Source organism: Rhinopithecus roxellana, chromosome 2, assembly GCF_007565055.1.
Source record: "Rhinopithecus roxellana isolate Shanxi Qingling chromosome 2, ASM756505v1, whole genome shotgun sequence".
NCBI classification, from domain to species: domain Eukaryota; kingdom Metazoa; phylum Chordata; class Mammalia; order Primates; family Cercopithecidae; genus Rhinopithecus; species Rhinopithecus roxellana.
In genome coordinates this window covers 100251448-100264258 of record NC_044550.1, presented here as the reverse complement: position 1 = coordinate 100264258, position 12811 = coordinate 100251448, and the positions used below count along the sequence as shown (strand labels likewise).

The 12811-nt window shown below is 37.6% G+C and overlaps 1 protein-coding gene across 1 annotated transcript in view; it reads left to right on the top strand.

Annotated features, from left to right (window-relative positions):
• AADAT (aminoadipate aminotransferase) overlaps positions 1-7680 on the top strand; it is a 30282-nt gene extending 22602 nt beyond the window's left edge. Inside the window, exons 9-13 of the mRNA XM_010364001.2 lie at positions 585-646; positions 1486-1550; positions 3142-3248; positions 5911-6012; positions 6937-7680. Of these exons, the coding sequence (XP_010362303.1) occupies positions 585-646; positions 1486-1550; positions 3142-3248; positions 5911-6012; positions 6937-6978 (378 nt within the window). The 3' untranslated portion in view covers positions 6979-7680. The remainder of the gene's footprint in view (positions 1-584; positions 647-1485; positions 1551-3141; positions 3249-5910; positions 6013-6936) is intronic.
• The last annotated feature ends 5131 nt before the right edge of the window (positions 7681-12811 follow it).

The following is a 12811-nucleotide window of genomic DNA, read 5'->3' as shown; positions in this document are numbered from 1 at the left end:
GAGACAGACGTTTACCATGTTGGCCAGGCTGGTCTCTAACTCCTGGCCTCTGGTGATCCCCCCCGGCTGGGCCTCCCAAAGTGCTGGAATTACAGGTGTGAGCCACTGCGCCCAGCCTAGAATTTCTATTTTAAATAGAAAATCTCCAAATATGTCATGTAACTTTACATATCTACTGTACATTTTTATATTTAGAGAAGCGGTATAGTATGGCAATTAACAGCACGGGTCAGGAGCTGGATAGCCTGACTGAATTCAGGCTGTGGGACTCAGAAAAGTTAACTTAACCCTTGTGCCTCATTAGTAAAATAGAAATTTATGGAGATTACATTTGGTAAAATATATTAGTATCTTACAATAGTGCCTGCTACATAACAAGTACTGTATCAATATTTGTTATTTTTACTAGTATTGTCATTGTTATTAATTGACATTTGTTTTAAATCACTGACTATATAAGCTAGGCTCAGCTTGTTATATCTTATTGTGGTTTACATGTAATCAAAAGTGATTTGCTTTTATATATGGCAAAAATTATATTTTCAGGGGATGAAACATGGTATTTTTGATTTTATCTCTTTTAGCTCATGATATCACAGCTTCTACATGATTGGGGAGAAGAGGGTTTCATGGCTCATGTAGATAGGTATTGTATCATTTCTTTAAATATTTATGAACAAAATAGGAGCCCAGTGAACATAATACAGATCACCTACAGTATTGATTTATTCTTCCTTCCTAAGTATCCTGGGAAAGGAGAGACAATAGGAATGGTCTACTATAAGTCAAAAGTCTATTCATTTTATTAGCGCTTCACCTAGCAAATCTTCTCAGCATCCAAGGTGTGGTTTGAGAGCAGTGTCCACCCACTCCTAAGGTAGTCCAAAATTCCCACCAGGTTAGGATTTACTGAAATGATGTAATGGGTAAACTATTCATACACATAAATATTTTATTTAATAATGATAAATTGTGAAGGATACATGACATGGGACTTGGCTCAAGTAAAGATGAGTGTGAACATAATTTCCCTAAATAGTCTGTATATTGGTACAAGTTATGGATTACTTTAGCTGTGTAAACGTGGTACCTCCTAGGACATTTAGAAATAAGGAGGAATGGGTTATTTGCATTCCCAGACCAGTGATTCATTATTTCAATAGTATTGTCTTTTATCCTGAGTGATGAGAACCAGTATTTAGACAACTAAACACAAAGATTGATCCTGCTACTTCTAGGTTCCATATTTTACATAGAAATGGACTTGTCTTTTTGAATTTTTATTTTGTAATTATTCTACAGTGAAGGAAAAAACACAGCGGTTAAGTTTATCACAAGTGAAACAAATATGCTCCATTCTTCTATCAAGCATTCAACATTTTAATCAAGATAGAAAACAAATTCTTATAGCCTGGACTCTGGAGCCTTTTTTGCTTCTGCAATCAATGTACTGAGCACATCTATTTCATTGTTTTCTTCTTCTAGGGTTACTGATTTCTATAGTAACCAGAAGGATGCAATATTGGCAGCTGCAGACAAGTGGTTAACTGGTGAGTGGAACGTATATCCGTCCTCATGATAAACAGTGTAAGAGTAGGGGATAAACACTGCATATTATGAACAATCCTGGTGGGAAAGAAACAGTCCAGGAGTATTCTTGCTAAGGAAACATTACACCATAAATCCTCTTAGAAGCAACATTTGATAAACCTGGGCACAGGCTTTCCTATCCACTTTACCTGTCTGCTGCAAAGAATTTGTGATTTAAAAAAAAAAAAAAGATCTAAAAATCAACCTCTAACTTACTTAAAGCTTAATAATACGTATTTTCAAAAATTTTAGTTATTTCAGAATTTTACCCCAAAGGGTAAAATTGTCAAACCATGCTTCTTCTCTAACTAAACTGTACAAAGGCAGATGTCTCATTGACACATTATTTGCCTTCTAATCATTAACCTCATTTATCTCTGTAGTATTATCTATTGCTAACTTGATTACAAGATGTTTTAGATTCATTTTTCTATTATGAAGGTCAAATTAATCACATGGCTTTAATTATATTACTAAAATGCCTTTGATATAAATAATAGTAAACCAAAAATAGCAATTCCTTATTTCTGTCCTATCTTATTTTCTATAAAGTCTTGGTAAAAACAGAATTAGTGGCCGGGTGTGGTGGCTTATGCCTGTAATCCCAGCACTTTGGGAGGCCAAGGTGGGTGAATCACCTGAGGTCAGGAGTTCAAGACCAGCCTGGCCAACATGGCAAAACCCTGTCTCTACTAAAAATATACAAATTAGCTGGGCATGATGGCGGGCACCTGTAATCTCAGCCACTCAGGAGGCTGAGGCAGGAGAATCGCTTGAACCTAGGAGGCAGAGGTGGCAGTGAACCAAGATCATGCCATTGCACTCCAGCCTGGGTGAAGCAAAACTCCATCCAAAAAAAAAAAAAAACAGAATTAGTATCTTTTTGACAAGAGCACTATTTTACCACTTTCCATAATAGTACTGAAGAAAAACTTTTGATCAACAGCAAGTTCTTTTTTAAAAAAAATAGTAATGTAAATCAAAAATCATTAGGCTTTGTTTTTGATTTCTGTATCCTAATACTCAATGAAACATAAAGCCCACAACTACTTCTGGAATTCTTGAATTTTAAGTATTTCTTTTCATAATTAATTACATTCTGATAAAAACGCTAATCCACTGGACATCTAAACTGTTACAAGAATAATAGGATTTGTTGTAATGCTGAAAGAATCCACAAATAATGGAAGACTCCTCTTCTAAATTGAAATAGCCATGTTTGTCTAAGTATGGTTCTAAGTGAAGGAGAGGTGAGTGGGATTTCTTGCACTACCCTAAGACTGACTGCGTTGTAAATATGCACACGTGAGCTATCACTTGCCCACCTTACCTCTCCCTTCCTCCCTCACCCACAGTAACTCGTTGAAATAAAATCCAGAACATCAATTTTCAAGGCTCACAAAATGATATTTTTTAAAATGCTATAATTGAAGGAACTTTTTTAGGAATACTAGTTTCTACTTGCTACACTTATGCCATTTAACAACACACTTTGATATCATCCAAAATGCTTTACTTTGGAAGACATTTATTCTCTTCTTTTGTTTGTAGGTTTGGCAGAATGGCATGTTCCTGCTGCTGGAATGTTTTTATGGATTAAAGTTAAAGGCATTAATGATGTAAAAGAACTGATTGAAGAAAAAGCCGTTAAGATGGGGGTAAAACTGGGAGGCAAAGGGCTGGGAAACCTAAAGAAAAGTTACACTTTTTCTTTAATATTTTACTTGAATAGAAATGGAAAGAGATGCTTCTTGTTGCCCACCAGCCAACTCATAACTTACATAATTATCCAGCTGGTCTAAATTAGTGGAAATACGGTTGTTCATCTCAGCTACTGATTAGCATAGTGGCTGAGCGTGGTCTCTGGAGTCGCACTTGTTGGGTATGAATCCCAGCACCACCCTTTAGGGGATGTGTGGCCTTGAATAGGTTATCCTTTCTGTGCTTTGTCTGTAAAACAGAGGTAGTAAGAATCCCTCTCTCATAGGGTTGCTCTGATGATTAAGTGAGTTAATATGTGTAAAGCCCTTAGACTAGTATGTGGCACATACTCAGTGCTCAGTAAGAGCCACTGGTATTTAAAATGAAGGGTTTTTTTTCTGATGATGAAGATAAAGTATACTCATGGTAGGATATTTGGAAAATGTATAAAAGCATAATGAAAATTTTTTAAATAGCCCATGATTTTACCACCCAGATTTTGTGACCATTTATAGTATAGTTTCTTGAAACGCTTGTTCTTTTAGTATTTTGGCTGTGCACTTATGTTACATGGTTAAAATTATACGGAAAAGTTTGTATCCTGATTTTTTTTTCACTTAAAATTAGCTCATAGAATGTATTCTAGGTTTCTTTTTTTTTCCCTCTTTTTATATTTAAATTATAAGTCTACTTAGGTTTCATTGGGGGCATCAAGTAAGCCGAAAATTCTGAACATTTTTCTGTGTAGCTTTCCAGTTTACCAGATAAATTATTCCTTCTCCATTAATCAAAGCCATTAGCATGTTTGTCAGTCTTTTACACACACTGAAACCCACTGCTAGAGTCAGTTTTGTCTTGAATCATAAGAACTAAAGGACAGATTGGACTGATGATGGCAAAGTGCCATGCTAGTGCCTAAGAGACAAGGTGCTCTAGAAGTTAGATCTAGAGACAGACTGCCTGGACTTCAGTCCTACCTCCACCGCCTTGGGAAAGCTATTATCCTCTCTTAACCATCTTACTTGAGGGCAGGACTCAAACTTTATTAATTGTTCTAACCCTAATCACAGCACATAGTAGGTACTTGATAAACACTTAATTGACTTATTTCAAATAATACATTGTAGTATAACAAATCAATTTGCTACATTCTTTTCTGTCAATGCCATCATCCTCAAAATATGTGGTAAGTGCTTATCTGTAGGTATGTCTGAGTGAGGTGCTAAGGATATAGACTTTGTTTTTACTATGCTCTTCTTGAGTCCTCTTCATTTATTCCGTATATCCTGCTACATGTTCTTTTTTTACCTTTACTAAATAATCTCCAGCTTTATTCCCACTTCGTTAGCCCAGATGTTGGTTATCTTGCAAAGAGATTATTACCACTCCCTTCTCTTTCAGCTCCTTGCTTCTAGTACATCCCAAAACTTATCCATGCTACTGGGAGAAATGATGGCTTTCATTTTATTTTTAACCAGGACAGAGAAACCCATCTTCTGCCTTGAAATCTTTTCCCCAGAGTAATCCAGATCGTGTCACTCCCAATTCCTCTTGTTTTAGCAGACAGTGTAACAAGCAGTTACTTAATGCTTTTGAAGATCGTGATTATACTGGTCAACCCTAACCATCGTAGAAGATAAACTTGAAAATCTCAAAGACTTAATAAGCAGTAGAAGTTTATCTCTGACTCGCATATAATTCTAAGATGTGACCTGCAGCCTGCTGTGTTCCAACAGTGATTCAGAGACCCGTGTTTCTTACATCTCGTTGCCTTTCATTCTTCAATACACAGATTCCAAGATGGCCACAAAATGGAAAGAGCGTGGCAGATCACACACGGGATTATTTGTATGAGACAGCCTTAGACGTCGCTTACCTGGCTTCTGCTCACATCCATTGGTTAGGATTCGCTCTCATGGTCACACACAGCTAGAAAGAGGCTGGGGAATAGGGTACATGTGATGCCCAGGAAGAAGAGGAAATGGAGCTTACCATCAGTGAGCTGTCTGTCTGTGTGGCCATCAAGAACAGCAGCTGTTCCGAACACCCCATCTTGACACGCTTGCTTAATACTTGTATTCCTTCATTTTATACATTACATCTTTTACCTCCTTTTAGTTCTTTGCACCAATTTTCTTCCCATCTCAGGGCCTTTACTCTATGTATCTTTGCCCTCAAATACTGCTCCCTGCTTTTTGTCTGACCTAATTTGTCTTTCAGGCCCCAGCTTAAAAGTAACTTTCAAACTTAATTACTTAAAAATCACTTTTCTAGTTAAACATTTGTTTGTATTTGTTACCATTTATCTTTCTTTAGTAAACTGTCCTTTCTACATTAAAGCTGGAATTTGAGTGTTCTCAGTTTTCCTGTATTCCTGACAGTTTGAGAAGAGATAGCATTTGCCATATTTATTCTGAACATTTTTTCAGTTTCTATGTGTTTAGTTTTGTTCATTGTATGACATACACAATTTTTATATAAATTAGTATTTTTTCTTGTGATTTCTTTAACTGCTTTTAAATTTAAAACATCCTTCCCTACTCTGAGATTAGGCTGAACTATATTATCTTTGAGTTTTTCTTTAGTGGTACATTACCTATCTTCCACAAACTCTCTTAGGTATTAATGCTCCCTGGAAATGCTTTCTACATCGATAGCTCAGCTCCTAGCCCTTACTTGAGAGCATCCTTCTCTTCAGCTTCTCCAGAACAGATGGATGTGGTGAGTGTAGTATTCTCTTCAGAGTAATACTAGCTAGCAGTTCTATTTTTTTAATGCATGTGTATACTTTGTAAATTAGAATATTACTTAATATCTGTTTGGGTTTCTAAAATTCAGGTATTTGTTGACCAGTCATGAACTATCATTAAAAGACCCATTTTACTTTGTTGCTAGACTTCTATAGAAATGAGACTAAATTGGAGTTAGAATTTATTGTCTGCATGAATAATGTTATCACAGCCTACTGAGCTGGGTAAATTGTCATGTTATGAGGAAAACTTCTTTCCTTCCTTTAATGAATTAATATGAGCCAGAAGTACAAATTCATGATGGCTGTCAGTCTCTTTCTCTGAAGAAAAAAGTATCAGCAAGGGTCAAATAGAATAATTTTCTTAATCGCAATCTAGCTTTAATCAACATAAGCTGTGTATGTGGAAATAAAACAGAAGAGCTATAAATTGAACAGTGCCATTAACCTTGAGAAGAGTTTATATTTATCCTTGGAAAGGGACATTTTTGGCATGTTCTTTATTTACTTGCATTCTCATGTCATTAAATGTGTTTTTCATAAGTTCTCTCTGTTGTAATTTATTAGTGGAGTTGGGCAATTGAATCTATATAAAATGCAGGTAAGAGGTTATATAAACTCTAAAATAATTCATGTTATGGATAAAATGGAAAATGATCTTAAAGGCCACAGTACAACAACAAAAAAAAAAATCCTGGAAATCCAATGTACTTCGGTCTTCATATTTTAATAGACATTGATGGCATCCTGCACGGATAAAGTTGATGTTCAACTTGACTTTCCAATGCCTTCTGTCAGCCTTAGACAGATACTCTTTGTTTGGATTTTTAAAGTTATTACAGTTTTCCAATGTAGTATCCTAATTTAATTAATTCTAATATTTTTTTCTGTTTTAGGCCTTCCAGGTATTAGCACAACTTATAAAAGAATCTTTATGAAGAAATTAAACTAGGTTGGGCATGGTGGCTCACACCTATAATCCCAGCACTTTGGGAGGCTGAGGAGGGAGGATCACTTGAGCCCAGGAATTCAAGGCTGCAGTAAGCTACGATCACACCACTGCACTGTGGCCTGCGTGGCAGAACAAGACCCTGTCTCTTAAAAAAGAGAAAGAAAGAAATCAGACTAATCATGCTGCTCATAGATTTTTCCAATAAATTTCTTGTTTTGGCAGAAAGAAATGAACACTGGTATTATTAGACTTACAGATTAAATTGAATTTCCTCAAACATGTCCTATCTGTAGTAGTTCAACTAGACACCTTTTAAAGTGCCTCTAAATTCATCAGATGGCCAAAATGTATTTATAATCCACTTAGGCATTTTGAAAAATTTTCAACCTGTAAAAAATTACTTTTATCTTGGATTTATTATAAAGAACTTTATAGTTGCTTTATAATTTCCCATAAATTGTCTTTGAAACTAACATTTTACACTGAATTATTTTGAGATTTTAAAGATATAATTAAGTTCAAAATGGTATATAATGTGTACTTTTTCTACTTTTAGGAAAATTTAATGAGAGCTTATTGCAAAAATTGTTATAATTTGACCGTTATAAGCGACTTTTAGTAAAAGTACCATAAACATTATGTTATGCCACAGAAATTCCTTTAAAATAAAATTCTTAAACTAAACATACCTAAAGGCTTCAGACCCATTAATTCTAAGTAAGGAGGGGAGATCATGGACTTAGGAAAATTTACTACGTTGTATTTTCATAATAGTACATAATCTACAAAAACACATTCTTACCAATTATGTAATTTGAATCTACTACAACCCTTTAAGGTATTGGGAAATACTTTTTCAATGATTTTTTTCTCACCTTTTAAAATCTTTATTAAAGTAAGATATGCTCATTTTAGAATTTTCAAACAATCCAGAATATATAAGGAATAAAGTAAAAGCCACTCACTGTCTCACCCCCAGTGATAACTGCTGTAAGCATTTAGCATTCTTCCTTTGCAATGTTCTTCTCTGCATACACATGTAATATGTAGAATAGGATCTCATTGTGACAGTGTATCATAAATATCCTGTATTCATTTTCTATCGCTGTTTAACCAATTGGCGAAGTGTTCCGTGACCCAGTAATTGTAAAGTTGTAAGTATCTTTGAGGAATTAGGAAGTTTATGTCATTCTTATTGATGCCATCCCTTGTGTATATAAACATCTCCATCACAGTTATTATTTTCCTGGACATCTGGATGAGATGTTACATCTTTCAACAGCTAAAATTCTCAGGCAGAAATCTCATCCTCAAAGATCAAAGCAGCTGTGACCCCAAGCCCAAATCCCTATTTCTAAGGCAACCATTAGTAATTATGTAGGACCGATTGAAGAGATGCAGGGCCTGGAGGAAGACCAAGATGATGAACCTGACAATTCACTGTGGGAACAGAAAATTATAAATTAGACTTATAAAAGTAAAATTAGCCTTCCCCTTACTTTATTCAGTACTTTTCAACAATAACCAAAATTGCTTAGCCCAGCATTGCATAGATGAGTGCCTTGCTTTGGTTTTGTTTGTTTTTAAGTCACCATCATAGAATAGTTGATTTGTAGATCGACTTATAATTCCCAGCTTTCAAGCAAGGGATTACTCCTAACCACAATCTTAAGAAATCTGTTTCTTCAAAGAAAACAGAGCGAGAAAAAGAGTGGGCACACACAGTGCCTTATGACTTAGTGTTTGTTTTTGTCTGCTGAGATTATCTTTCCCTCACTAGGAAACTATGAAGTGTTGGAAAAATGGAACGTTATTCATTGCTATTGCCATTGTGAATTTTTCCAACTTTCTGGAAAAGCAGTTTGGCAGTGTCTACCAAGAAACGTTAAAATGTTCATACCCTTGAATGCAATGTGTTAGATACTGTGGATTAGCTCACTCAGCATAAATTCTAATTTCCTGCTTGTATCTTTGAGCACTGTAAATGCAAAATGCTCCATTTCCAGATGCCCCTGCAGCTACAGTGTCAGATATGGCTGTCATTCAGGTGCCCAGATTCAGAACTGAATTAAGAGGGCAGCAAGGTAAGATGTAAGGCATGTGTTTTGCTGACATGGATCCTAGCTAAGGCAGTATGATTTTTATAGCAAGTAGCTTATTAGTTTGGTGGCTTTCTAATTCTGGCAGAAGCAGTGAAATGCTGGTGCTAGAAATGGTTCCTGGAAGCTGCATCTACTTTTTTAGCAATTCCAACATCTTTGGAAACCACAGAATACATGATAGTAAACAATTTTCAACAATTTTGGAAATCATAGAATACATGATAATAAACACTTTTTGCTTTAATCAGCTAGAATAGTTTTCATTATCTACAACTGAATGCCAATCAGTATAGCCAGGGGTGTCAAAGGTCTCCAAGCTTGACGATTTACTAAATGGACTCAGGTGTGATTGTGCACGGAGCAAAGTCTGGAAGAAACTTCCAGGCACAAGTTTCTGAGACTCCTGTCTCAGTAGAGTCTCCCTGAGGTCCCAGAGGATGTACTTAATTCCCCTCCAGCAAGGATGTGTGATAACACACGCAACCACACCTCACCTGAGACTGGTGGCCCAGAGATTTTTGTTGATTGCCAGTCACATATGCATACAGTGCCTGCATGGCTGACCTCAGTTACTAAAGCTGCACCCCACAGAGGGAACGCAGGTGTTCGCTGTAAATCACGTTGTTAGGATAAACTAAATGGAAAAACTAAATGGAGTACAGTATGGCTGAAGACCTCCCAGCATGCAAAATGCTCTTATCAGTCAGAATATTGCAAGGGCTCAGTTCCAAGGAGCCAGCCAAGGGCCGCCTTCCTTGGTAATGTGCATGGTTTAAGTGGCCTAGATCCGCTCAATTAACCCTTTCCTCCCCGCCATGGATCCCACTTGTAGACATTGATAGTAAACAATTATGCAAACTATGGAAAATACTTTAAAAATGTGAAGATAGTAATTGCAGTTTCAAAAAGCAGAAAGTTGGGGATGGGGCAGAGCTGTTGTGACTAAAGGTTTCACAAATAGAAAAATGGTTGTCAATTATGGTTCATCCACTTAACTGAATATGAGCCAACCACTAAAACACCATTATGAAGCAGTATTATTCATTTTAGGATGAGATGGAAAGGTGAAAATGAGTATAATAGGAATGAAAACCCAGGGTATAAGAAGCATAGCCATAGTTTAATTACAATATTAACCCTGTGTAATGTTACACAGAAAACATTACCAAAATGGTAACAGTTGGGTACTTTTTTCCTTATTTTCAACATATTCTATAACATGGCTCTTTCATCATTTACAAATACATTTAACACCTTAAGTGAATTGGTGACATGATTCCTTTTTCAGTTGGACAAACAGATTCCTAAAGGCAATGGTAAAAATATATAAATATCAGGTGGCAAAGGGGCTACTACCAAACAGTAGGAATCACATGGAAAGTCACATCCGTGCAATCACAGTCAGTGTGGGCCTGGACAAAAATTGCATGGGTGTCCTACCGTTAGTCTGCTTAGCTTCTGTGTGGAAGCCATGGTCTCCCTGGTCAGGGTATACAATGACTTCAAGCAGCTGGAGTAGCTGGTCCTGGTGGTGTTCAACATGGCAATTTCAAGGTGGCCGATAATGGAGCAGTTGTCACTTGGCATAGTTTTCTTGTAATTTAAATTTGACTATTTATTGGTCCAGTTTAGGAATTTCCTCCCCTGCATGTAAGATGCTTTCCCTATAATTCTCATAGAGCATAGTATATCTTCAAATTTCTTTTCTAACACAGCTAATTAAATACTCAGTGGGTAGGAAGTATTAACTTTATCAAAAGTAGGTTTAATTATTCTAGAGAATCTAAAGTCTTAATGAAAGTGCAATATCAGCCAGTCATACAATTTTCACTAGTGATGTGTGTTTATTAACATTTTAAGTTTTCTGAAGTCCAGAACCATACTCTGTTTCTCTAGGACCCAGTGGTAACTAGGAATATCTCATTTTAAAAAGGAATGTATTGGTTAGCATGCCTTCACAGTTACCCTAGTTCCAAGCTTCAGGATTTAAATTTTCACATATATATGTGTGTGTGTGTATATATGTATGTATATATATGTGTGTGTGTATATATATGTGTGTATATATGTGTGTGTATATATGTATATGTGTGTGTGTGTGTGTGTGTGTATATATATATATATATTTTTTTTTTTTTTTTTTTTTTTTTTGAGATGGGCTCTCACTCTGTTACACAGGCTGGAGTGCAATGGCATGATCTCAACTCACTGCAACATCCACTTCTCAGGTTCAAGTGATTCTCCTGCCCCAGCCTCCCAAGTAGCTGAGATTACAGGTGCCCACCACCATGCCCGGCTAAGTTTTGTATTTTTAGGAGAGATGGGATTTCACCATGTTGGTCAGGCTGGACTCCTGACCTCAGGTGATCCACCTGCCTCCGCTTCCCAAAATGCTGGGATACAGGCATGAGCCACCGTGCCTGACCTTTACTTATATATTTTATTCATTCATTCAGCAAATATTTACTGAGTGCCTGTTACTCTAGACTCAGCATATACCAGTGAACAAATTAAAGAAATTCTTGGCCGGGCGCGGTGGCTCAAGCCTGTAATCCCAGCACTTTGGGAGGCCGAGACGGGCGGATCACGAGGTCAGGAGATCGAGACCATCCTGGCTAACACAGTGAAACCCCGTCTCTACTAAAAATAATACAGAAACCTAGTCGGGCGAGGTGGCGGGCGCCTGTAGTCCCAGCTACTCGGGAGGCTGAGGCAGGAGAATGGCGTGAACCCGGGAGGCGGAGCTTGCAGTGAGCTGAGATCCGGCCACTGCACTCCAGTCCGGGCGACAGAGCGAGACTCCGCCTCAAAAAAAAAAAAAAAAAAAAAAAGAAATTCTTGACCTTCATGGAGCTTATATTTGGGGTAAGGGATTGGTGAGGGATGACAGTAAAATTTATTAAAGTACTTTAAATAGGTTAAGTGCTACAGAAAAAAATAATACAGGGTAAAGGGATAGAGCATAAAAGAGCGGGGATGCTGTTTTTGTTTTTTGTTTGTTTGTTTGTTTGTTTTGAGACGGAGTCTCGCTCTGTTGCCAGGCTGGAGTGCAGTGGTGCGATCTTGGCTCACTGCAACTTCCACCTCCCAGGTTCAAGCGATCCTCATGCCTCAGCCTCCCAAGTAGCTCGGACTACAGGCATCTGCCACCATGCCCGGCTAAATTTTATATTTTTAGTAGAGACAGGGTTTCACCATGTTGGCCAGGATGGTCTCGATCTCTTGACCTCATGATCCACCCGCCTTGGCCTCCCAAAGTGCTGGGATTACAGGTGTGAGCCACCGCGCCCAGCCCGGGTGCTGTTTTTAATAGAGGGCCCAGAGAAGACCCCCAGACCAAGCTGCATTTGAGCAGAGAGCAGCAAGGGAGTAGGCCATGAAAATACTTGTGCAAAGACACCAGGTGGCCTGAACTTGCAATGCAGAACCCCTGAGGAGGAACTGCATCTGGCCTGTTTGAGGAGCCATAGGAGTCTAGAATGCTAAAGAGCAAAGAGAGGTGTATTAGTTCACTTGGGTTGCTGTAACAAAGTACCACAAACTGAGTGGCTTAACAGAAATTTCTTGTCTCACCATTCTGGAATGTTGAAGTCCAGGATCAAGGTGCCTGCAGGGCCATGCTCCCTCTGAAGGTGTAGGGAAGGATCCATTCCAGGCCATCTCCTAGGCTTGGTATTTCCTTGGCTTGTGGCAGCATCACTCCAGTCCTCATGAGGG